This window comes from Guyanagaster necrorhizus, assembly GCF_019112545.1.
Source record: "Guyanagaster necrorhizus MCA 3950 unplaced genomic scaffold BT62scaffold_9, whole genome shotgun sequence".
Classification (NCBI taxonomy): Eukaryota; Fungi; Basidiomycota; class Agaricomycetes; order Agaricales; family Physalacriaceae; genus Guyanagaster; species Guyanagaster necrorhizus.
The window spans coordinates 81688-103693 of record NW_025064888.1 but is presented as its reverse complement, the minus strand read 5'-3'; the positions used below and the strand labels follow the sequence as shown (position 1 = coordinate 103693).

The window sequence follows — 22006 nt, the reverse complement described above, 5'->3', positions numbered from 1 at the left end:
TTGGGGAAGGATTAACATAAAGCACTACGTACAACGAAACTAAACCCAGCCTGACCTTCCAACAACAATGTCTACAGAGACCACCAGACTTAAACAGAGCCTAAGAATGATTCATATACACACCATCAGCCAAGTCCGAATCATCCAGATCGGAGGATTCGATGACACGACTTCGAGCCTCTACAAAAGCGTTCACAGATACCTAATCATATCATTCATCAGCTTCACATATCTTACATTAATGCCAAATCCGTTACCATTCGCTCGTAACCAACATAGATCCCGAACCTGTCAATTCTCTCCTGCGGCGACAAGTCCAAGAACTGCTCTACCGTGATTTGGCACAGAATGACATATGCAGCAAACCGGTTCATGCCAGAAACAGCTGCCAAACTTTCCTCTTCCTGTGGCCTAATCAGCTGCACGCCAAGAAATAAGAAGCGATATCTGTACGAACTTCTGGTACTTCGCCATCGAGCCAGCTCCGATCCCCCCATACCATCCCCTGTGATACATCTTCGGTCTCGGCAACATCACCGAAATATCTCACAAGCATAGCGGCATCTTCTACGGTATCGGCGAATGCCATTCGAACTCGACAAGCGGGGCTCTTCTTGTCACAAGCTTCGGCAAGGTCAACGTCACGCCTAAAGCGTCCTATTGCCTTGAGATTCGGAGGTGTGTACGCATTCAACGGCACAGGTGCAGATGCTTTGTACGAAGCAGACATTGGGTACGCTTCGAAGATGACGAGTAAGTTCGTATACCGCCAGGACTGCTCAGAAACTGTCGACAGAACGGCTTCACGTTGAGAACTTAGAGAGATTAGACTTGCGAAGACGATTGCAGTGTTAGGGTCGAGGATGAGGTCGACGTTGGAAAGGTGGTCGCGTTCCACAAGTCCAACGGCACACAAGTTCGAGCGAAGAGTTCGGATCAAAACTTGCTTTTGCAGGGTTCCCATGGATGCCATATAGAGATGTGCACTGGATGGAGCACCGCGGGTCGGTAGACGTAGAGTGTTTTTGTCAAAGATTTCAGGAGGTGCTGTTCGAGGTGCTTCGGGAATGGCACTTTCGACTTGAACATCAGGGGCACAAGGGTGAGCAGTTGCAGATGGAAACTCGGTAGAATTGGTGCATTTGGCGCGTAGCTTAAGGAAGTCGGTTATACCAAGAGGATGAGTTGCAATCTCGGGGATGAATATGGCATCGTTTGTAATGGGAGTAGAGTCAGCAAGAGAACGAGGAAGAAGGTCAGGGGCAGGCTGGGTAGATAAAGCAGGCGCAATACTATTAGTGACAGTATATTCGTTAGCGTCCGTGCCTATAATATCAGGTTCATAAAGACAAATCATCCGAGGTGGCGCGCTATGAGGCTCCATAGAGGTTTCTCTCCGGGTAATGTGTTGCGACAAGGCCTCGTTTGATTCAAAGGATAAGGGCTGGAAAGGCCCTTGTTGAGACTGAGAGTCCTCCCTGATACCGGTAGAGAATTGCGACATCGGATAGGCGTCTTCATCAAATAGCTGCTGCTGAAAGAAATGGTCTCCTTGTTCGAGCTGATACGAGGAAGTGCTAGTCATAGCGACATCAAACATGTCGTGGGGTTGAGAAAAGCGAAATGGATTTGAGATGTCATCGTTAGGAAGGATAATTGGAGGAGGATTTGCTGGAGAAGAATTTTCGACAGATAAGTGTTTGTGAGAAAAGGCGGCGATGCCTGAATCATCAATGTTGTGGTGGTTGTCGATTCTTGCCCTCTTCGCAGGCCTTTGAGATAAAGGTTGATTCTCCTTGTCACTGTTACTATCGTCTTCGTCGTTGTCTTCGACAGATTTGAGCCCAGAAAGCCGAATTCGCTCGACTCGAGACAACATGATTTCTGAGTCATCCTCGGAAAGCGGTCCATTATCTTCATCGAGCAAGAAGTGCTTTGTATCCGATACCACAGGAGAAGAGTCCAACATAAGCGCCGCGTCCAGAAGAGACTGCACCTGAGTTTTGATATGATCTTTAGGAAGGGCGTTCCTCAAGTCGTCACCATCGATGAGCGTTGTCGACCCGGTAATATCCATATGTGTAGGAAGGCTTCCTTTGATCGTAAATGGCCTGATGGGATATCAGGTCAGTGGTTGAGGTGGGTAGCAGCTTGGAACACTCACGTCCAAGGGAGAGCTAAGCCCAGAGATTGTATTCCTTTGGCCTTTTTCAAAAACTGGTGTGTAGATATCGCCTGATCGTTGTGTGCCCTGGCCATCTTCGGTGGACAGACATATTCAAGTAGTTTCTTTGGTAGGAAAAGTGCACCCGGTAGATGCTCATTAGGCGGCAGTAGATCAGGAACTATGCAGACCGATCGTTGGAAAGTCGAAGGGACAACGAAACCCATCAACATACCCTTCATGAGTAAGCTAGCCTCTTCGGTGAGCGTTTCATTGAGTATGACGTCTTTAGGATTTTCCACATTCACGCTCTCATATATCCGGTCGATCTCGTCATCCAACATGTCCATGCTTTGAACAGCACTATCCAGGAGAGAGGCTGGTTGACCCGACATTGACGATGCAGGCTCCGGCGACAAGTGTTGCTCTTCGGGCTCCCTTCCTGCTGCCGTCAACGAGATAAACGGCAGAAGAAACGACGCTAATCTGTCGTCACAAATTATGCTTACGTGAAAATCATGTACGGTGAAAGATCGTACGATTTGCCTTTTCCAATGGGCGAGACTTGTTCTCTAGAGCCATAGATCCTTCTGTTGCGCGGTATGGGTGGCACATCTTTTGAGATGGTCAAATGATTCCAGTTACACGAAAAGAGTCTTACCCATACGAATCAGCCTGAGGGGTGACATTTCAGTATCGGGGGACGACACGTTGAAGAGTTGATCAATTTTATCTTCTTGGCTCGATGACGGCGTTGAAGCCGATGGAGACGAAGTGATATACGTTTCTGCCACGAAAACGTCTCATGAGTACTGAGTGGACCTAGAGGTGATAATGCAATTTACGCCATCCATCTACAACGACCATGTTGGCTTTGAACAGTTCCACGTCATCGTCTTCTGCTTCGACTACGGGTGGCAGCTTTGCAGGAAGATCACACATCTTCTGGAGGTCAGACGGAAAGAAATTAGTATTGGCTGAACGACCGGCACCCATTCTAGCTGATCTAGGAAACATAGGGACAGGGACCTCTTCACGAACGCGAAGGGGAGGGGAATCTTCCCGGATGGAAGGATCAAGATACTTGTTCTTGTACTCCGGCCCTGGACGAGATAAAGCAGCAGTAGATTTGAGAAAGGCGGATACTGCCCGATGTTCTTCGGTTTGGAGGCGACAATTGAGATCCCTGGATGCTTTCATGTTAAATTACAGGAAAATTGAAGGAGAAGGACATACAGGACTTCTGCTGGTGATATATTCGGGTCGTTGAAAGCTTCAAGCGGGACAACTTTGATAGACTGCGACTTCAAATACGTTCTGTGACTTTGGGGCACCGATTTGAAAGATTCACTCGAACCAGAATACGGGGTGGCTCGTCTCGACCTGCGACTGAGCTTTGGAGATAAGGGTTCGTGAACTACGGAGTCCTCCTTATCATAGGCTAAAAATGTCAGTTGGTAAAAACAAGGACGCGACGGGTGAGGTAACGTACCGCCGAACTCGTATGAGACACTCTCAGTCTTCGATAGTCCGGGGTTGATCTTCATCACGCTCTTCAGATACTGCAGCACCTCAGGAAGAACTTGAATTTTCTCTTGATAAGGTTCGAGGTCGTCTAACCGATACCGCAGCCTCAAGCTCAAGAAGGGATCTGTGGGCAATCGTATCGCGTCTTTATCATGCAGTGGCACCTCCGCGAGAGCTTGGGAAAGTAACTGGAAAGTCGAAGGTCAGTTCTATGTCATTGAAACAACACAATAACACCGTCTTGTACCTCGGAGACAGCGTCCTCAGTAAATTGAATATAGTCGGTCGTTAGATGAGTGACAGCATATTCATAAAGAATATTCCTGATATGTTCTCGAAGAGCCCACCCCTCTTCGTCACCATTGACATCCATGGTGACGGTACAGAGCTCACTTGGGTAGATGTGCGTCGGCGTGTCGGCGTGCGAGACGGGAAGAAGCCGACCCGAGCCGACGGCAATCCCGGCTGTGTGGACACCACAGTAGTAACTTTACCGTCGCCAACGATCAAACAAGTCTATCCAAAAGAAAAAGATCGCTTTCTCGCAGATTTGTCTAATGTTCTGTGGTTCTCTGGCCGACTGCTGACTGAAGATCCTCCACTCTGTCCTTGTCTTGGATTGGTCTCAGAATTTCAACTTAGTTCCAGTCGAGACTTAAGCTTGAGATGTTAGCCTTTACACTGACCCTGCCCGAGGACCTACTATCAAATTATATACATCATACCCAGAAGATACCGGTAATGTTCTCCCAGGCTTCAGCACGTGGTCTGTTTTAGTTATCTGTTACGGCCTATCTGGTATCTCTCTGTCTAACTTGGACCAGAATGTCCTCCGTTGTTAACTACGACCACGAAAGTGGCATTCCTGTCGTGGACTTTGGTCCGTTCCGAGATGGGACTCGGAAACAAGAGGTCGCTGATGCCATCCTAAGGTCCTTCAAGGAGCTGGGGGTACGTGTTGCCACGCTGCTATGTTTATCACCAACTATGATGAAAAGTTTGTATATTTAGTCAATCATGGTATACCCCAAGAGAAGATGGACGGTATCATTGGTTGGGTATGCCGGTATCATATCTTACCATCCAACTTCTAAGACTTCGAGTAGGCCAAAACGTTTTTTGCGCTTCCCATGGAAACAAAGATGTTGGCTCCACATCCTCCTATTGGTACTCATCATCGTGGTATGCTTTCACACATTCATTTCATAGCATAGATGAGCTAATAACGCTCAGGGTACTCGCCACCCGGCCTCGAGAAGGTCATCCAACAGGAGTTTGATCCAGACAAGATTGTTCAAAGCCGAAAGAAGGCTCCGGATGCAAAAGAAAGTTTCGAATCTGGCAAAGAGAACGACAAAGTCATGCCGAACATCTGGTTGCCTGATGGGATTCTACCAGGTTTCAAGGAGGCATGCTTGGATTATTTCTGGGTACGGTATTACTGTCATATCTCTTCGATGTTTGAACTTGATGAATGTTATTCATAGACTTGTTACAAAGTGGAGTTGAATATCTTCAGGGCTCTCGCTCTCGGCTTTCGCATCGACGAGGAATATTTTACAGAGTATCACTCTGCTGCTGACAATCAACTTCGTCTGTTGCATTATTTCAGGTATGATTTACGTACTTCGTTGCTCCTTCTTGTCATCTTGGAGACCGCATTCCAGCGTCCCTGTCAAGGATGTCGAAGAAGGGTTGGCTCCCCGTATCGGAGCGCATTCAGATTTCTGTAGCATGACTATGTTACTTCAAGATCATGCCGGGGGTCTCGAAGTTGAAGATCCTCATAATCCGGGCGAGTTTAAAGTATCTTCGTACTGGTCTTCATTTTGGCGTCGTTGGATGATTGTATTGACATAGACCGCGACACCTATTCCCGGTTCTCTCGTGATTAACGCGGGAGACTTTTTGATGCGGTGTATGTCACGGATACTTTTTTTTTTACCTCCTACAGCCCTTATTCATTGAATAGGGTCCAACGACACCATTAGAAGCACCATTCACCGCGTTCGTGCGCCGAAGCACATGTATGGCACTGACTGCATGACCACGGAGCGATACTCTGTTCCCTACGTGAGTCGTCGCTTCCGAGCCAATTTGGCCGCTTGACATCTTACCTCTTTATACAATATTTAGTTCTGCAGTGCAGTACGTTCCTTTTCTCAAGCATCAATAGAATTGATTTACTTGAATTCTGCTGTCATCAGAATCTCTCCGCAGTCGTCGACAGCGTTCCCGGAACATGGTCTGAGACCGTACCCAAGAAATACGAACCTATTGATGTAGGTCTTTTGGCGACTGCGCGATCCATCAACTGACCTGTTTTCCTGAGGTCATCGGATATCAGATGAAACGGCTCGCCATGTCGTATAAGTGATTGTGTAGGTTCATTTATTTGCAGAGGCGGAAAGACTGAAACTGGCTGTTTCTGCTTCTATGAGAATGCTTGTACCGGTATTTGATCAATATGGCTTTGAAAAATTGTGTCGGCCCTGCAGTATAGCACGGAACTCTGGAAAGGGTTTCAAAGTTTAGATTAATGGTGAACAGATATCAGGAAACTTAATGTGTCCCCGCTTTATTTCCTTCCAGAGTGGGCTGTCCTATAGCGATATATGCGCAGTTACCATAGAAGCTGTATGATTTCCCTTGTCACGGTGCTGAAAGCTACCTCTGGTATGCCGTCTATTTGTTAGCTTTCCAGCGGTCATCTGAGGCCCAAGCATCAATGTTCTCGTTTTAATGGCCGTCCATTCTCGAAACTCTTGCACAGACTGTGTATTTTACAAAGCTTCATTGGGAAAGGGACAACCTTGTGAGCTCCTATTCGATGATGTAGATCTTCTGCGAATGAATCTGTCTTATGGAACTGAGAGAGAAGATTTCTAAGTGGCGCTACAATGTCGAGTCTAGACAACGGCTTGATTCGGATACACTTTGCTTGTGTGAATCCCGCCCGTGGAAATGAATGAGATTGCCGGGCAAGGAACTTTCGCACAGTGTCTGCACCCACTAACGATCAACCCTCGGGATTGCGTCTGCTGACTTATCGGTGTGCCTTCGGCAGAATTCCTAAGGCATATCAGAATACATCAATCAATATTTCCCCGGCAGACAAACAATGTTCGCCCTTCTACCGCCCTAGCCGACAAATACGACATATTTGGTCAAGGCCTATCTTCCAGGACGAAGACATCAAGCTTCTAATCAGGTTCCAAGTCCTTGGGAACTATCTCACTACGAGATATATTCACGGCCAATCGATAGCAAATTAGATATCGCTTCGGACCGGTTAGCGGCCCCGATAGTCAATAAACGAACGGTGATGCGCTTGGAATCCATCTTCCTCTTCCTCTTCCTCTTGATGACCATTGCGCCAAGCCACCACCAGGCCCCTTCCCAATCCCTTCCTTAATTTCATTCAAGCCATCTGTCAGCAGCTCTGGTTCTGCGCAGCACATCGCTATAAAAAGTTAAAAACTCATCTCCGTCCCACTGTTCCGTAATTCGAAGCCGCCCTTGTAAATCACCTATAGCAAGATCAGACTGAAGCGTTACAATGCTCATTTTCATTATTGACCGTACGTACATACAGATCATGATCAAGGTTACCATTGTAATCCGTCTAAAACTTTAGATCCATCAACACAAATTCACAGGAGACTGGGTTTAGTAACAACTTCGATTCTCGATCACTCGATCATTTGAGTCGGGAATCGGACGGAGTACATGCCGCGTACGAAAGGCTGTATCCACATGCACAAGGTCGCTTGCTCATAGGGCAGGGTGGGTACGGGTACTGGGTATTTTGCTTCTGCCGCTCCAGAAATCCATTCAGTTCGATCTAGTTCCACGGAAACAGCTCGAGTTTAAAGATAGCAATAGCACAACATGACAAATACCTCGTCTGAGTCGCGCCTTTATCTTACTTGTCCCCGACAAGTGGCAAAAGTCGTCATAAGCTGTGCCTCGGTCATTGTGGCGTCACCTAAGCACATATGGGATTTTTATGTACAAATCCGTCGAGATAGCACGGTGCACTCACCGAAGGCACTGTTTCCCCCCTCGATCCAATGATCTTGCCTAACCCTAGATAGGGTTCTTTAAAAATTACGATTTCGTCCAGTATAGAAGGTACAAACCAGGACAATAGGGCAAGACTGTATACCATACCCGGTATCTATAATGCTGGTTCCTAATGGAGGTTACTCTCCGTATGTTCAAGCTGTGACCAACTTATGCGACCCCCCTTCGATCCAGTCGCGTCCCTCGATATATCAGTCAATGGTACCAAAGACGGTCTGTAGTAAACCCTTCGTCACCTAAAACAGCATGTGAGAACAGCCCGACCGACCTTCCATGTGCGCACTGAAATGGAAACGCAGTACTAGCCAATTGCAGCACCAGCCGTTCACACTGTGCCATACTAAGCGCGTCATTAAACATAATGGCACCTGTAAAGAAAAAGTCGAGTCAACCACCTTAAAACCAAACGTAAACAAGATCACCTCTACAGGCCTTTGAATTAACTAAATCCAAGAGTTCTCGGGGGCACCATCTCAGAGCTTTTAACCAAACAAAACTATTTTCATCCGACTCTGGTGTACTATCTTCAACGGCAGGATCACCGGACAGGTCTGGATTGGACAGAGATCCCTTGACCAAATCACGCAGTTCGTCCCCGACTAGGAGCTGGTTGTACCTGTGTTAGCGCACGGAAGAAGTCGAATTGATAATACTCCCCCGACCTTATTCCCAACGACCTCCGGTATAGTCTCCACCATGATTTGTATATATCCACTTTCATCGGAACCTGGCTCTGACTCAGACTCGACTTCATCCAGCCCACAGAATCCGAAGCCCCAATAGCGCAGTGCACGCTGGACTTGCGGTCCGCGGGCGAATTGAATCGCTTCGTGTCTCGTTAGAAGTATAGGTACTGTCGGAGAAAGTACCCTAGTCTCTACCATCCTAGTCTTATCTTGACCTCCCTTCTGACTATACAAAAAGCCCGAGCAAAGTATTTTCAGAAATCTTTCGACCCGTATGCGTTCGTCAGCAGCATGCTGGTCGATAAGAACAAGTGCCCGTCCATGTCGAGCGCCACCTTCGATTTGGCCGGTGTCACTGATAAGGCAGGCTATGAACTTCCGGTCCACCTGATTTATGACATGGGCATTTCTTAGGTCCTCCTTTCGATATCGATGACATGAAGATCCACCGGTGGTCATGGCATAAGTCATCGGATTGTGCTGTCCGGAAGGGAAATAGCGAGAGGATTGGGAACCGTGAGAGGGATTCTTGCGCCCTGAAGCGTCTTGTGAATTCAGCCACAGTGTGGAGTCGATAATACTAATAGAGGGTATTTTGCGTTCAGTCTGGGTATAAACATTGTTGGCCTGTCAAAAAAATGAGCACCGAACAAATGAATGCGGAAGCCAAACTGACTTCAAGGGCCTCTTGAATCCACTCTGGCATCTCAAGTGTCTTAACTCCAGAAGCATGTTTTGAGGGACAAAAAGTGGTCCTAGAGTTAGATATTCGGGACTTAGCATCCCTCACATCATCACTTCCTCCTGAAATAGCATTCTCGCAAGCCCGCGAGTTGCCCGTACGGTTGTTCACAACAAAGCCTTGCCCTGTTGTTGGGTCAGTCCAAACAAACTCGCCCGGCACGGTATTACGTTCCTCCTGATAATTGAAATATCTCAATGTATATATGGTACGCCTGATCGAAAAACATACCCGTCTGATGAACAACGGTGTGGCGGTGCGCTGTAATTCTAGGCCGCCTCCATGTACCGCGTCATCAGAAACATATCCCGAGTCGTCAATATCAGTTTTTCTCCGTTTACGAGGGGACGAGGACGCGTCGTCTGTTGCGCTTCCCTCTCTCACATTAGAGGAAAACCCATGACGGGACAGGAATGACTGAATAGCATTAGATAGAAGAGCGAACACGGTGTCTTTGTTCTGCAAAGAAACAAGGGGTAGGAAGATGGTATCACGAAACCGGATAATAGAGAATACCTGAAAATGGATGTCTCCTTTTGCTGGTTCAAGGCAGTTGTCTACTTCACGCGGCGGCAGAGTCAAATTCAAGACGTAAACGGGTTTTTTCTCCGCCTTTCTGGGAGATCTCCGGAAGGCTATGGACTGTGCTGAGATGATTATCCCCCGATACAGGAGGTTGCTTACTTGGGCGCAGACTCGTCTCCCCGGTTTCGCTATAAGCCTGTGCAAAGGGGACAAGTGAGTCATCCCAAGGGAAATCTGCGGAAAATTGCTACATACATGCTTCGCGAATGTACTCGCGGCAAATTTTGTATCAATAAACCGGTGTAAATCCCCTACATCTATGGGATGCTTGTTGACGTCTTCCAAAACATATCAGTTAACAGATCACAACACTAACGGCGCAAAAATAAATACATAAATATTGATATGCCTGTGAGAACAGATATTGATTGACAAGGCAAATGCAAATATATTTATGACGCACTTTGGATGGCGCACCGTCCAAGCTGATAAAGCCTTCGAGCGTCAGGCTATCTGCGGTGAGATTGATTTCGTCGACATGCTGGGAACTGATGTTAAAATCTTAACAAACGCAAATTTATGTACGGGTCCCGAGTAATTGAGCGGCGGCAAAACGAGATATGACCAAGTCTTATTTCCTAGACTCGTTCTCAGAGAGGCAAACAAAGTCCGGCATCCAAAAAGACTGAATTTCAGGCGCCGGAAACTCCAGTCTTTGAGACAGAACGGCCAAGATGCGGCTGTCCTTCCGCCGAAAGCATATAGGCCATCGTCGCGACAAGAGAGAGCACATACCTGCACCAAAGCCTTGCCAAATAAATGCCGGAATGTACAAAGGGTCGACGGCGTCTGCAGCGACGCCTTGATCAACAAGAAAGACACCCAGCTAGAGCGAAAGACAACAAACTTTGGGAACCTTTAGCACAAGCCCATCGTTCCTAACCGCATTCGTATTCTCCAGCGAGAAAGCAACAGCAGGAAAGAGCAACGCGTAGGTCTCGATTTCCTGCTTGATTAGTTCCAGTGTCCGGGCTGGGGAAGGGTGGGAGCGCCGTCGGACGGGAAGCTGAAGATTGTCAGTCACAGGCTATATGCGCATACGGGAAGGACAAAACACGTTGTAAAAGGCATCACGAGCACAAAGGACCGTCCCTGGTGTCTCTCTCCTCCATCGCACGGCGGCGCCAGAATACAATGTCTTGCCACCCTGAAAAAGTGAGAAACATGGAAGACCCAAGTCCCGCGTGCCATTTACCTTGAGTATGACAGACCACGTCTCCCTCGACACGGCCGTCCGCGAGGATATCTCCAGACAGCATAAATCGGCAGCCGATGCGAGAGCTACTCGTACTGGTTGGTACTAAGCTAACCAAGTCACCATAATGACGCACCTTCGCCGCGAAACCCAAATGTTGACAAGACATTTAACGATTCCGGATCGTACGCTTTCGATGTGGCTGGTAAGCACTTAGCGATACTCGTGTTCTACTACCGATTCCCATTACGCACCGTACCGCCCCTCGATACTAGCCAGTGCATCCTTGCTCATCCCAGGCCCATCATCCCTCACCCAGCATGTCCACCCCTCACAGTCTACACCGATATCGACATGCCTCGCCCCTGCGTCAAGTGAATTCTGCATGAGCTCGGACACGATTTGAGGGAGGGAGGTGAGGATCTGAGTGGACCGGATTTTGCTCCGTGTAGAATCTGGGAGGGGTTCGATGCTCTTTTCCGGTTTCATTGTTATTATGGTGTGAATGAGTGCAGAGAGAGCGACATGGAGGTACGGGTTCAAGTTGAGCTGAGAGTCGTGCAGTGAAAACAAGGTTAGGAACTGGTTAGGAATCTCACGATGATGTCATACTTGGACACAAATAGAGATGGCCCCTATTTCTACGAAAATAACATCCACTTTGCAGCCATTGGAGGGAGGCTCCTCGTACGTAGGAAAGTTAAATCATGTTATAAGATAAATAGCTAACAAACCTCCATCCAACCTTTGCACCAATTAGTATAAAAGGACCATATTACATTCTTCCGATACAAAAAAAGTGCAGTAAACACGAATAAAAAGGATCCGTAACTCCACCCAGTCCTACTCCACATCTGAATCCTCTGAAGCAGAATTACGCCGACGCGTACTCGACCGATGGCGATTTCGCTTCAAATCCGACTTTTATTAGCCACGTACTAACACACCAGATACTAGCTCTCACCAGCGGGAGCTTTTGTCCCTGATTCGCAAGGGCAACAGACAGCACTGTCGTATCTACAGAAAAGCATCATTGCCACTAATCCAAACAAACGCAAGAAAAAACACACGTACCCGGAACACCAGGGAACCTCTTTGCCGAAAACACCGTAAAGGGCTCCGTGAACGTCTGCGCCAGCACAGGCGACATGCCCATATGCACCGTTGAGGCCCCCGCTTCAGGCGCGGGGGGAGCACCTACGTTCATCAGCCTGAGGCGCAGGCGAAAGGTACCCTCAGTGCGAACGGACAGGTCCTGGAAGAGGAAGAATATCCCTGGCTTGCGGTGCCCATCAATGAGACGGGTTGCATTGGCAGAGAGCGGACCGATAAGAGTACGAGTATAGGTATGTCGGGGGAGGGGCGGGATGGAGAGATCAGTGGATCGGGACAGTTTTTCTTTGGACATAGACGGGGAAGGGGAAACGGGGGTGGGAAGTTCATAGTATACATTTTCCGATGGACTAGAACTTGGATTTGGTAGCGAATTGAGATTGTCCGCAGTCCATTCAGGCCCTTCGGAGTTGTCGGGTTTCACTTGCCATTCTTGGCCAAAAGACTGGGGAGGTTGCTGGGGAGGTGGTGGGGCAGGCTCCAGATATACGAGGTCGGTGGTCATAGTAGGCGGCGGCGTGGGTGTTCGAGTCGGGTTGGGCGGCTGTCCGCTTCTAGATGTGCGCCGCTTGGTCTGCTGGACGTATCGTTCGGCCAAGGAGGGGTGTAGGACCAAGTTCGTCTCTTGTTTCCCGTCCCCAGACCAGAGGTCGACTGTCACGAGGAAGAAGGAACAATCTATATCGCTGAAGGGAGATGAACTATGCTAATCGATAAAAAACAGACACATACTCGACGTCAACAGTACTATCGTCATCTCGCTTGACCACCATCTTCACCACTGCTGCTGGTGCTAACGGTCGTCGATCCTGCATATATACATTGATTTCCAATTGATATCTCCAAATGAATCAGCCAACCTTGTCACCAAAACCACACATTCGAGCTCTTAGCGGATTCTGAATGACCTCGAGGGCGTATAACCTAAGAAAATCAGAGACAAGCTGGAAGACTAATAGAGATAAATGCTCACTTGCTCCCAGACCACCGACCCCACGTAAATTCTGAACTATCAGTGGAGGCCAGTGCTGGCATCCGTTTGCTTTATCATTAGGACGAGATGGAGGATAAGAAAGGTGACCCATAACGACACGAAATAAATATATAATCACGCTGCCCTTGTGCGATATCCCGACAATCAATTCAATATACTCTCGTCGCTAGCGGGGCCTCGGCGCAGTGGGTTGTAGATCGGCAGAGCGCGCTCCGGGGCACAGCCACTCAGACGCGTCGAACACGGCTCCATGGCCAAGTACCATTACTCTGGCGTGGTACATACTCAGCCGGTCCTCGACCACTTACAATCACCCGGTAGCTTCGTCTGCAGCGCCCTCCCATCTAAAATGGGGTCGAATACTCATTGATTGCCTTGTATTGACTAGGCTGAGAAATTCATCAGAGCCAAACATCGCCGCTGCACTAAAAAGCAATTGCAAGGACCAAACACCCATTCCTAATCAATTGAAAGTCGTATCCTGTGGCGCCTTTGTATACAATACGCCCTTTCTCATTACCAAATGGATGGCAGTTGTTTTGTACTGGCAAAATCTACGGAAAACAAACGGAAAATACATGCAGAGTAGAGAAAACTCTGGCCTTGATGTTGGGATCGAGGCAACGAAGAACAAAATACATACCATGATCATAGCATTGGCAGGGATAAACCCAACAATCTGAGTCCGGCTCGAGGATATAGGATCGATCCACTCATCTTTTCCCTCACTATCAACTGCAAGAGCCGTATAACTCTCACCCTGTCAAGACAGCACCGTCCTTGATCATCATCTCGTGCCTCTCTGGATCCCCGCTGGCAGGCTGTTAGGCAACTCGAGTCATCATACTTGGACACGGATGTCAAGACCTGCGAGTGCCGTCTGGAACCCATCACGGATACTTTCGCGGGGTCTGAGAGCCACCGGATCGCCGTACGGGATCGTAAACAAAAAACACGAATACAAGGAATATTTTGAGTCGGGGTTAACGGCGATGTCATATTTTCAGAGAGCTCGACCAACTATACCTAAACCAAAAGAAATGAGATAAGAAAGGGGAAGTAGCGTATGGACGAACCACAGGATCACCGTAGACTAGAAAGACACAGTACAAATCGAAGATGGAAGACACTGATAAACCTCCACCATAAAGATACCATAAATTCTTCCGATATACAAAAAAAAATACATCAATAAATCTTACAGATGCAGGAAACACCAACGAATAAACCAAATCTATATGTCCATCCCATCCTACTACTCCCCATCCGAGTCGTCCTCCGAACCAGAATCGTGTCGTCGTCGTTTATTCGACCCATGTCGGTTCCGCTACAAATCTCATTAACCACACACACCCCCGCTTATCCAAACACTCACCAAAGGAAGTTTCTGCCCCTGATTCCCAAGGGCAATAGACAACGCCGTCGTATCTACAAAACCATCAGTCACCACACCACACCATAAAAACCCACACATACCCGGAACACCAGGGAACCTCTTTGCCGAAAACACCGTAAAGGGCTCTGTGAACGTCTGCGCCAGCACAGGCGACACGTCTGTATGCACCGCCGATGCCCCCGCTTCAGGCGCAGGGGGAGCACCTACGTTCATCAGCCTCAGACGCAGGCGAAATGTACCCTCAGTGCGAACGGACAGGTCCTGGAAGAGGAAGAATATCCCTGGCTTGCGGTGTTCGTCCAGAAGGCGAGTGGCATTTGCAGATAGCGGACCGACGAGAGTGCGCGTATATGTGTGTCGGGGCAGAGGCGGTATAGGCGGGGGTCGCTTCTCCTTGGCTACAGACGGAGACGTAGGGGCGGGAGCAGCCGGTTCCCAATACGAACCTGGACTTGGATTAGGATTTGGGTTGGGTGGCGGTGGTGGTGGAGGATTGGAGTACGCCTCTGCAGTCCATGGACGGTATTCAGGCCCTTCGGAGTTGTCGGGGTCGACTTGCCATGGTTCTCGGCCGAAAGACTGGGAAGGTTGCTGAGGCGGTTGTGGGAAGGACGTACTGGGGTAGCCCCATGTCGGGGTAGTCTCCTGATATGCGAGGTCGTTCGTAGTAGGTGTCGGGTATGGTGGGTACGGCTGCTCGGGGGACGTTGGTGTCGGTGTCGGTGTCGGCGTTCGAGTAGGGTTAGGCGGTTGTCCACTTTTGGATGTACGCCGCCTGCTGCTGCTACTTGACTTTGGCGTCTGCTGGACGTATCGTTCGGACGAAGAAGGATGTAAGACTAGGTTCATCTCTTGTTTCCCGTCCCCAGACCAGAGATCGACTGTTACAAGGAAAAAGGAGCAATCCACGTCGCTGGAGGGAGGTGAACTATGCTAATCGATAAAAAAACAGAGACACATACTCGACGTCAACAGTACTATCGTCATCTCGCTTGACCACCATCTTCACCACTGCTGCTGGTGCTAACGGTCGTCGATCCTGCATATATACATTGATTTCCAATTGATATCTCCAAATGAATCAGCCAACCTTGTCACCAAAACCACACATTCGAGCTCTTAGCGGATTCTGAATGACCTCGAGGGCGTATAACCTACGAAAATCAGAGGCAAAGCAGACTATGGCAAGGAATAAACGCTCACTTTCGCCCAGACCACTGACCCCATGTAAGTTCTGAAGTATCCACGGCCCCTCCACGAAGACCTGTCCCAACCTGACGAGCATTCGTTTGTTGGATCATCCGAGGAGAGAGAAGAGAAGGAAGGAGGAGGGAAGGAGAGCCAGTGATAGGAACGACGATCAATTTGAATAATCTAGTCACGCTGCACTTGCGCGATATGCCGACAGCAACCTGCTCCAGGGAACAACGTTGTCGCTGGGCTCGATGTCGGTCGTGGTTCAATCCCAAGCGCGTTTTAAAGCACAGCCACGTCGGGGTCGCCTTCATTGTACCGTTATTCTGGTGTGGTATTCCGGTTCTTGAACAACAATTGAACCGGGCTTCGAGTACCCGGCCGTCTTCCTGCCTTCTGCTGAACGGTCTTTTTTTTTTCGAGTTGTATTAACCGACTACGAACGGAGAAGCGGGGATGCAGAGCCTGAGCTTGGAATGTCTGCATCGATCCCGACTCTAGCTCGAATTTTTGTTGCAATCTGACATCCTTCTGTTATCCCACGACTTGGTCAGATCCTCTGTGCTGGTCCTTGTATCCACTTTATCGGTCCCTCAAGGCTTTCTGCTATCTGTGACCCTAAGCTTAAACCAGCACGTTTTCGATGCTCCAAGCTCTCCTGTTCCATTGCTGTTCTTATCGTCCCAACTCGCCCAACTACACTAAATATTTGCCCCCCCCTGGACCGACATTCGCAGCAGCAGGCCTGATGGTCATTTTGCCATCAACTCTCACGATAATGACACTCCATTCCTGATGATGTTCTCCGTTGCATCCACGCGATCGCCCTGCACAGAATCGGCCTCCGTCACAATCTGCGCTGAGGCAAAGCCTCCGAAGAACAACACATTCAGGAGGAAGTGAAGCCTCGGTCACATTAATATTAACTGTTGATTCGGGATGTCCGCAGGCACTCAAAAAAAGGTTAGATGCGGAACCGTATTCATCAGGCGGCAAATTGTTTGCCCACTAGGAGTGTATAGAAAGGATGAGTTTAGTACAAAAGTAGATACTATTCTGTGAGAGGGAAGCACAGTAAAATTACACGAAAATGCTTTCCAACTTCCCCTACTGGTCGTTTCACTGAGGGTGTCCGTCGTCCGAGACATTTTGTAAGATTCAAAATAAGCACAGAATATCCAAATGACAACAGTAGGAGTAGAACCCATACCCGTGCGGACTAGAAAACACATTTAGACAAAGTACAATGTCTAGACCTAACGCCTTAACCACTCCGTCATATTACCATGCACGCTGTTGGGTGCATTTTATATTATTTGCTGTCATTCCTATGGCTCATCACAATCTAAAAAATTTCTACATCCTGAACACTCCAAACCCACCCAAATCCCTGCACCTCCCACCCGCAACACCCAACGCCAAGCCTAAAACGTCTCTCGTATCCCTAGGAGCCACAATCCCATCGTCCCACAGCCTCGCCGTCGAATACAACGCCGTGCTCTGCTCCTCGATCTCAGTCTTGAGTGTTGCGTGCTGTGTCGGGTCCCTGGGACAACGAGGTCACAGAGGAGGAATAAAGGGCAAAAAAAGACTCACTTGGACACGGATGTCATGACCTGTGATAGCTGCGCGGAGCCCATCACGGATACTTTGGCGTTCTGTGGGATATTTGTGTTATTTAAATCAGACTAGGATTGGAGTGTAGATAACGTACAGGCCACATCCACAGGAACCTCGGGGAGTACTGCCGAGTGGGGGTTAACGTTAGTGCAGAGTGTGGAGGTAGGGCTTACCGCTCGACCGGCCATGCCTGAATTAATGAATGAATAAGTGAACTACAGAGCGTACTATGTACACACCGTAATTGCCCGCTCCAAAGCTCCCGCCGACGATGACAGTAAACTTGGGGACAGTAGCACAGGCAACGGCTCTGACCATCTTTGCACCTACACCAAGTTTATGGAACGACACGCTCAATGCAGCTGGGGAGTACGTACCATCTTTGGCTATCCCCCCTCGCTCCGCTTTGGAACCTACCATGTAACCTACAACCCAAATAAAATCAAATGTCTTAAGAACGCAAGCGCGCCTACCTGTGACATTGACCAAAAACACCAACGGCACCCCTCTCTGTTCGCAGATCTGTATGAAATGTGTTGCTTTCAACGCAGAGGGGGAGAAGAGGATGCCGTTGTTGGCGATGATGCCTACTTGGTAGCCGTGTATATGCGCAAAACCCTGCAAGAATGAGTACTGGTTGATATAGGATTAATAATCTCACAGTAATGATAGTCGGCCCATACTCTTTCTTAAACTCCCTCAAGCGACTGCCATCAACCAAGCGTGCAATGACATCGCGCATATCAAAAGCCTGGCGGATGTCGCTACCCACGATACCATGAAGCTCGGTGGTGGGATACAGCGGATCCTCCGGGACGGCATCCGGGATCCTCTCGTTGCCTTGGCCCAGATCCCCAACGACACCACGAACAATGTCGATTGCATGCTCGTCATCCCTCGCCAAATGATCCGTCACGCCGCTCTCTGTAGAATGCATGCGGCCGCCGCCCAAGTCCTCCTCGCCGACTTGTTCGCCGGTCGCAGCCCTCACGAGCGGGGGACCAGCGAGGAAGATGCGCCCTTGGTTCTGGACGATGACGTTCTCGTCGGCCATTGCTGGGACGTAGGCGCCCCCCGCGACGCTTATACCGTGAACAGAGGCGATTTGGGGGATACCGAGGGCGGACATTTGGGCCTATAAAATGAATAAGGGTAGATAGATGAGAAGAGGCGCGTACCATGTTGTAGAAGATCCTCCCGAAATGGTCTTTATCCGGAAAGACATTGGCTTGGTGTGGGAGTGCTGCGCCGCCCGACTCGACTGGGACTGATTCGATAGACGTTGAGGACAAGGCAAAAAGGCGCACCGAGGTAAATACACGGCAGGCCGTTCTCCCTGGCGATCTCTTGGGCACGGAGATGCTTCTTTACGGTAAGCGGGTAGTACGCGCCGCCTTTGACGGTCGGATCGTTGATGACGACCATGCATTCTCTTCCCTTTATTCTGCCTATACCAGTGATAATGCCTGCTCCCGGGACGTAATCGCCTGGGTAGACGTCGTGTGCAGCGAGTGGCGAGAGCTCGAGAAAGGGCGTGTGTGGGTCGAGGAGGAAGTTCAGCCTGTTGGTGGTGAGGTAAGAAGTGCAATATAGACGCAGCTTACCTGTCCCTGGGAACGCGCTTTCCTTTGCTCGTCATCCGCTGTGCAGCCTTGTCGCCTCCTCCGAGCCGGGCACTTGCGAGCTTGGCGTCGAGATCGGCGACGAGGTCGTCCATTGCCTGTGCTTTGGCGAGAAACTCGGGAGATGCAGGTGATATACGGGAGGGCAGAACGGAGGCATGGTAACTTCGTCGTGCGAGTCGGATAATACGATTCATGGATGTGGGGAGGGATGAATGCGGGGTAAGCCGTAGAAAATCAAATTAATAAATTTGAATAAATAACTGAATCTATAAAATCTAAAATTCCTTCCAGTCGTCGTCCCAGCCATCGCCCGGCTTCTTTGGCGGAGGAGCCGGGGCTTCGTCATCTGCCTCAGCATACAAGCCCCGGCCCTCACCTTCCCACCCGGTTGGTACAGCACCATAGCCTTCCCTTGCTGGTCCACCACCTAGCTTGCCTACGACCTCGCCGACACTGCCTGCGACATCGACCCCAAACTGAGTCTTGCCCCACGCGTTTGCAGAGCTGCCGACACTGACAGCACCCTTCTTTGCCCCCTCCAAGTAGCCCTTGACGTTCCTCTGGAGCTCTGGATCCGACACCTTTTCCATACCCGGCTGGATGACGTTCTCGTTGACGACTTTGGACGCGCCGATGACTGCAGAAGAGAGAAACGACCATCCTTTACTGAGGGCAGCCATTGGGTTATCTTGGACGGTGGTGGAGGGTGTATTCTGTGGGGGGGTGCTCCCGAAACCCTGGTATCGTCCGCCTTGGGATGGAGGGAGGTGGTCGGGACGGTTGGCATTGGCCTGGCCTAAAGAAGAAAAGTAGATTTCGTTTGCCTGTTTCTGGTCGAGGACGGGCGGGGTAGGCGCTGGGGAAGACGAGGCGGCCCTGCGTGACTTGCGTAGGGCGGGCGAGGCGGGCTCTGGTGGGGGGGACGGCGACCATTCCTTATCCATTAACTCGTAATCAAGCTGCAGAATAATTAGCAGCAGTAGCAGTAGCAGATACAATAGACATGAGACAGACTTTTTGTCGATACTGAGTGGCTGCCCAGCAGTGATAGGTATCATGTATACTCTGCGATTCGCTGTAGCCACCCTGTTCCACCGGTCTGTAGCCCCGCATGAATTCGCGAAACGGACCGTTTCCGCCGAGCTACCATCGTCAACCAGCCAATTCAGACAGATACAGATCGACTGACTTGCATGCGCCTGAGCTGGTCGTCCTGCCACGTATCCATCGACAGCGACCGCACGAACCTGTCCCATATCAGTTTAGCGATACCAAAAAGATGAGTTACGCACGTTATATGAACCCCAAAACCGCGATGCATGCCTGCACACTGCAGACACATGAACACTGCAAAGCTGCAACCATGCTGAGTATTAGGTCCACAGCAAGGATGAGGCGCACCTCAACGAGGCCCACTGCGGATTGGGGCTCCCACAGTCGACACATACACGGTTACCAAGGTCGTCCCGCTTCACCAGCTCTTGCAGCTTCTTTTTGGCAGCTGTCTGGTCCATGATGGTACAACGGAACCCACACTTTCCTTTTTTGGGCTGCGAGAAATTATTGCCATTCGCATTCGAAGCGCGCTACATCGTCGACGAGAGCTCGTGTCATGCATCGACAAATTCGCATCTCAAGGATCACGGCATTTCATTCTCCCCCCCAGCTCTTCATCGAACCCTTCCCTAAATATCTACCAGTGCAGAGCCGTTTGACCATTAAGATGTCGGGTCTTCATTGTCAGTTTCGTCGGGTGCAAATTTTGCCTTCCACACGCGGAATCGCCTCACGCATCTCTTCTCGTCGGCCATAGTTTATTGGAAAGACGAACCCCTGCCACTTTTTTTTTCCTTCTCAACAACCAATTATGTAAATCGACCCACTAGCAATACCACCGATCTAATAGCCCCGCGAGTTCTTCTTACGACTATACCGATTTGGGCAACTTGCTCGCTATTCTCCGTTTTTCTGCTATCGAATTCCAGGTTTCCCGCGTATCCTTAAGGAAGATCCGGGCGCAATCATGCTTTTCCCGTGCGGGCCGACCTGCTATTCAGCGTTCCTCTCTTTACCGGCCATCATCTACTGTTCGCTCCTCATCTCACAAAGAATGGAAGATTTATCTTTCCACTACACGGCAGTCCAGATCTCCTCACGATTTGATGATTTTCAAAGTCATTTATTATAATTACCGCCTGCAATTGAATCTTATTTCCCTTATTTCCTCCGTCGATCGGCCCGCATCGTCATCTGGTCCTTACTGGAACACCGTCTGCTGAATAGGATTACAGCGACCGCGAGTGGGTTCTGTTTTCGACTCGTAACCAGGGGTTGACCTCAAAATCAAGAGAAGCCTACTTTATGCGAATCCTAATGGATTAAACACCTCGCTTTAAACTGCAATGTTGCATTCATTTGGAATTTGAAGCTTTAATTTTCAGATAACGTACGAGGTCTATGTGTCAGCTTGTGACAATGTCGCGCTCATGCTTCTCAATAAAGACGACTGTTTCCAACTTGACGCGTCTCTCTTGGGGTGTTCTCAACCACGGCTGCTGTCTCTCTCTGATACCTCACGGCCTACGTTCATATGTCCATTTGCTTGCTGTTCTCCGCCGTCCAGTGGATTACGGATCCGTCCTTCGTCTCTTTTCACGCCTCAGACTGCGGAAGAACTAGCACTTGGCACAACTGTTCTCTGGATTCAAAAAAAAAGTACAAAAAGGGCCCTCTTCGCCAATGGGCTGAAATGTATTCAGTGATTCCACGACCATATGCAACGATCCATCGGAGGAATACAGTACCACAAGTTGTTGCTGCGGCAGAGGTATTCCATTCTCCCTGAATTTATGGAAAGGATTTGCACGCTCTCTTTTTCATATAATTCGACTTGACCGTCTGTCAAAGGGAACGGGCCACATTTGGGGCTTTCAGTTCTGTTAGTACCAGAAGCGATCCAAAGCGTGCTTTAAATCATATGGTATGATCCTTCTCCCAAATTGCATGGCGGTGGGCATAAGATGTTAGCTATTGTTCTTGTTCGTGACTACAGCTCACATTCAGTCCGACTCCGAATCCG

The 22006-nt window shown here is 49.3% G+C and overlaps 7 protein-coding genes across 7 annotated transcripts; 1 reads left to right on the top strand and 6 right to left on the bottom strand.

The window, feature by feature from the left end:
- Positions 1 to 4: 4 nt before the first annotated feature.
- On the bottom strand, positions 5 to 4127 carry BT62DRAFT_1074874 (uncharacterized protein). Its single transcript, XM_043179059.1, has 11 exons — positions 3939 to 4127; positions 3657 to 3879; positions 3401 to 3605; positions 3010 to 3350; positions 2826 to 2951; positions 2704 to 2779; positions 2400 to 2650; positions 2165 to 2345; positions 458 to 2111; positions 258 to 404; positions 5 to 202 (listed from the first exon to the last, which is right to left on the bottom strand). Exons 1-11 carry the CDS (start codon positions 4062 to 4064, stop codon positions 101 to 103), a joined length of 3432 nt encoding a protein of 1143 aa, XP_043040980.1. The 5' UTR covers positions 4065 to 4127; the 3' UTR covers positions 5 to 100.
- A 378-nt stretch (positions 4128 to 4505) lies between these two features.
- Positions 4506 to 6163, top strand: BT62DRAFT_930491 (Clavaminate synthase-like protein). The gene is given in 12 exon segments (XM_043185940.1): positions 4506 to 4642; positions 4703 to 4749; positions 4798 to 4873; positions 4925 to 5121; positions 5179 to 5303; positions 5359 to 5497; positions 5552 to 5609; positions 5664 to 5764; positions 5828 to 5839; positions 5859 to 5861; positions 5899 to 5968; positions 6014 to 6163. 11 exon segments carry the CDS (start codon positions 4729 to 4731, stop codon positions 6040 to 6042), a joined length of 831 nt encoding a protein of 276 aa, XP_043040979.1. The 5' UTR covers positions 4506 to 4642; positions 4703 to 4728; the 3' UTR covers positions 6043 to 6163.
- A 1433-nt stretch (positions 6164 to 7596) lies between these two features.
- On the bottom strand, positions 7597 to 11666 carry BT62DRAFT_776682 (uncharacterized protein). The gene is made up of 18 exons (XM_043182246.1): positions 11240 to 11666; positions 11122 to 11175; positions 10986 to 11071; positions 10848 to 10937; positions 10638 to 10796; positions 10526 to 10579; positions 10194 to 10271; positions 10124 to 10139; positions 9986 to 10068; positions 9890 to 9926; positions 9722 to 9840; positions 9437 to 9664; positions 9140 to 9382; positions 8440 to 9090; positions 8200 to 8383; positions 8046 to 8145; positions 7737 to 7992; positions 7597 to 7679 (listed from the first exon to the last, which is right to left on the bottom strand). Exons 1-17 carry the CDS (start codon positions 11472 to 11474, stop codon positions 7887 to 7889), a joined length of 2523 nt encoding a protein of 840 aa, XP_043040978.1. The 5' UTR covers positions 11475 to 11666; the 3' UTR covers positions 7597 to 7679; positions 7737 to 7886.
- Positions 11667 to 11684: 18 nt separating this feature from the next.
- Positions 11685 to 13293, bottom strand: BT62DRAFT_930487 (uncharacterized protein). Its single transcript, XM_043185939.1, has 6 exons — positions 13072 to 13293; positions 12959 to 13022; positions 12831 to 12907; positions 12060 to 12784; positions 11950 to 12002; positions 11685 to 11894 (listed from the first exon to the last, which is right to left on the bottom strand). Exons 1-6 carry the CDS (start codon positions 13131 to 13133, stop codon positions 11829 to 11831), a joined length of 1047 nt encoding a protein of 348 aa, XP_043040977.1. The 5' UTR covers positions 13134 to 13293; the 3' UTR covers positions 11685 to 11828.
- A 951-nt stretch (positions 13294 to 14244) lies between these two features.
- BT62DRAFT_776434 (uncharacterized protein) lies at positions 14245 to 15888 on the bottom strand. Its single transcript, XM_043182245.1, has 5 exons — positions 15579 to 15888; positions 15451 to 15527; positions 14569 to 15401; positions 14468 to 14520; positions 14245 to 14419 (listed from the first exon to the last, which is right to left on the bottom strand). The coding sequence occupies exons 1-5, from the start codon at positions 15771 to 15773 to the stop codon at positions 14348 to 14350; spliced, it is 1230 nt and encodes a 409-aa protein (XP_043040976.1). The 5' UTR covers positions 15774 to 15888; the 3' UTR covers positions 14245 to 14347.
- A 1150-nt stretch (positions 15889 to 17038) lies between these two features.
- Positions 17039 to 19121, bottom strand: BT62DRAFT_918778 (carboxyl transferase; the record flags this gene model as incomplete). The annotated part of the gene is made up of 11 exons (XM_043184106.1): positions 17039 to 17228; positions 17279 to 17340; positions 17397 to 17426; positions 17476 to 17492; positions 17542 to 17628; positions 17680 to 17727; positions 17776 to 17920; positions 17964 to 18437; positions 18481 to 18569; positions 18610 to 18863; positions 18907 to 19121. 11 exons carry the CDS (start codon positions 19119 to 19121, stop codon positions 17039 to 17041), a joined length of 1611 nt encoding a protein of 536 aa, XP_043040975.1.
- An 81-nt stretch (positions 19122 to 19202) lies between these two features.
- On the bottom strand, positions 19203 to 20441 carry BT62DRAFT_980042 (ArfGap-domain-containing protein; the record flags this gene model as incomplete). Its single annotated transcript, XM_043189484.1, has 5 exons — positions 19203 to 19886; positions 19942 to 20070; positions 20117 to 20174; positions 20220 to 20282; positions 20329 to 20441. The coding sequence occupies 5 exons, from the start codon at positions 20439 to 20441 to the stop codon at positions 19203 to 19205; spliced, it is 1047 nt and encodes a 348-aa protein (XP_043040974.1).
- Positions 20442 to 22006: the final 1565 nt, after the last annotated feature.

What these genes read in the sequence shown, in the direction of transcription:
- BT62DRAFT_1074874 (XM_043179059.1), bottom strand. Translation starts at nt 4,064, where the DNA reads ATGGATGTCAATGGTGACGAAGAGGGGTGGGCTCTTCGAGAACATATC. An exon ending in TGTCTCATACGAGTTCGGCG is followed by an intron (nt 3,606 to 3,656) that starts GTACGTTACCTC and finishes TGACATTTTTAG; the next exon opens with CCTATGATAAGGAGGACTCC. An exon ending in CCCATTGGAAAAGGCAAATC is followed by an intron (nt 2,651 to 2,703) that starts GTACGATCTTTC and finishes TTGTGACGACAG; the next exon opens with ATTAGCGTCGTTTCTTCTGC.
- BT62DRAFT_930487 (XM_043185939.1), bottom strand. Translation starts at nt 13,133, where the DNA reads ATGCCAGCACTGGCCTCCACTGATAGTTCAGAATTTACGTGGGGTCGG. An exon ending in GAGGTTCCCTGGTGTTCCGG is followed by an intron (nt 12,003 to 12,059) that starts GTACGTGTGTTT and finishes GCTTTTCTGTAG; the next exon opens with ATACGACAGTGCTGTCTGTT. An exon ending in AGGGACAAAAGCTCCCGCTG is followed by an intron (nt 11,895 to 11,949) that starts GTGAGAGCTAGT and finishes TCGGATTTGAAG; the next exon opens with CGAAATCGCCATCGGTCGAG.
- BT62DRAFT_930491 (XM_043185940.1), top strand. Translation starts at nt 4,729, where the DNA reads ATGGACGGTATCATTGGTTGG. An exon ending in ATAATCCGGGCGAGTTTAAA is followed by an intron (nt 5,498 to 5,551) that starts GTATCTTCGTAC and finishes GTATTGACATAG; the next exon opens with ACCGCGACACCTATTCCCGG. An exon ending in GGGAGACTTTTTGATGCGGT is followed by an intron (nt 5,610 to 5,663) that starts GTATGTCACGGA and finishes TTCATTGAATAG; the next exon opens with GGTCCAACGACACCATTAGA.
- BT62DRAFT_776682 (XM_043182246.1), bottom strand. Translation starts at nt 11,474, where the DNA reads ATGAAACCGGAAAAGAGCATCGAACCCCTCCCAGATTCTACACGGAGC. An exon ending in AAGGAGACATCCATTTTCAG is followed by an intron (nt 9,665 to 9,721) that starts GTATTCTCTATT and finishes GTTTCTTTGCAG; the next exon opens with AACAAAGACACCGTGTTCGC. An exon ending in GGATTCAAGAGGCCCTTGAA is followed by an intron (nt 9,091 to 9,139) that starts GTCAGTTTGGCT and finishes TTTTTTTGACAG; the next exon opens with GCCAACAATGTTTATACCCA.
- BT62DRAFT_776434 (XM_043182245.1), bottom strand. Translation starts at nt 15,773, where the DNA reads ATGCTCGTCAGGTTGGGACAGGTCTTCGTGGAGGGGCCGTGGATACTT. An exon ending in TGTGTGGTTTTGGTGACAAG is followed by an intron (nt 15,528 to 15,578) that starts GTTGGCTGATTC and finishes GTATATATGCAG; the next exon opens with GATCGACGACCGTTAGCACC. An exon ending in GATAGTACTGTTGACGTCGA is followed by an intron (nt 15,402 to 15,450) that starts GTATGTGTCTCT and finishes ACCTCCCTCCAG; the next exon opens with CGACGTGGATTGCTCCTTTT.